Source organism: Oratosquilla oratoria, chromosome 1 (assembly GCF_046742065.1).
Source record: "Oratosquilla oratoria isolate Oo_2021 chromosome 1, ASM4674206v1, whole genome shotgun sequence".
NCBI classification, from domain to species: Eukaryota; Metazoa; Arthropoda; class Malacostraca; order Stomatopoda; family Squillidae; genus Oratosquilla; species Oratosquilla oratoria.
Window position 1 is genome coordinate 115241660 of NC_134777.1, and position 1191 is coordinate 115242850.

General features: G+C 43.7%; 1 protein-coding gene across 1 annotated transcript in view; it reads right to left on the reverse strand.

The window, feature by feature from the left end:
- Positions 1-614: 614 nt before the first annotated feature.
- Positions 615-1191, reverse strand: part of LOC143031083 (uncharacterized) — a 1336-nt gene continuing 759 nt past the window's right edge. Inside the window, exons 2-3 of the mRNA XM_076194497.1 lie at positions 998-1109; positions 615-876 (exon numbers count right to left, since the gene is read on the reverse strand). Of these exons, the coding sequence (XP_076050612.1) occupies positions 683-876; positions 998-1109 (306 nt within the window). The 3' untranslated portion in view covers positions 615-682. The remainder of the gene's footprint in view (positions 877-997; positions 1110-1191) is intronic.

Here is a 1191-nt window from a genome sequence, read left to right on the forward strand (position 1 = left end):
AAGATTAACAGGGATGGTCGAACATATACCAGCTAAGGAATTTCCTCACGAAGATACGCTTATGCACCTTAATTGACACGCTCTGAAAAGACGTAGAGTGCAGGGCGATCTAATAGAGGAGTTGAAACGTGTCTGGGGCTTTAATAAGGGTGATGCAGACATGGTTATCATATTAAGACAACAGTGCACGACTCACAATAATGGTTTTAGATTGGTCAAATCTATATTTAAGAAGAAATGGGCAAGAACTGCTTTACGAATAGAGTGGTTAACGAAAGGAATAGACTTAATAGCCATGTAGTGAGTGCTAAAACCATTGGTTGTTCTAAGAGAGGTTAGACAAATCTATGAGTGGGAATAATAGCTGGTAATGGACGTCGAACTGTGTAGTTTTGGCCTTATGGGTTCTTGCAGTCTCCTTCATTCTTAAGCTCTTATCTAATGGTCTTAGAGAACTTAAATACAAAATAAACACAAGAACGTGCAACTCTTTGTCACAGGATATTCTAATTGAAAGTTCCACGAACAGCATGATTGGTTGTTCCGTCTCGTGCAACTGGGCACATGACGTTTAGTCATTGGATTTGAAAAGTAGTTTTCGGAAAAATGTGTCTTTATTGAACATTTGCAATAAACAGCTCCAATTACAAGGAGTAACAAGAATGAGAGACGAGTTCATCTATCAGTGGTAGGGCACTGGGTGAGGTGGGTGTGGTGAGCGGTCTTCGGGAGCCATGCAGAAGCGCTTTCCCAGACACATGATGCAGCACTTGTCGGCGGCTCCGCAGTTGCCGTCGTAGAAGCAGGTGACGGGGGTTCCGAGGGCCCTGATGGGCGAGCAGTAGAGATGCAGGAATGGACAGAACCCGGGCTTGACTGTCAACAGAAAAGAAATGTTATCAGACAGAATCAAAGATTCACGTACATTTCATGTTACGGACCATATCAACCTCACCATATTTTTCCTATCCGTGTTCATTCTGGGTGTGATACTCACACTCAATTGGTCCTGCGGCTGTGTTGCTTTCTCCGGGGGGGATGTGGGGTAGAGGCTTATATGCGGAGGCCACCAGGACAATGGTGCACATCACGATGGTGGAGTACATCATCTGACGTGAGAAATAGCTTCATAAGACATGGTGAAAAAATGATATATAGATAATTCATATTCGTATCCACAGTGTCACCCAG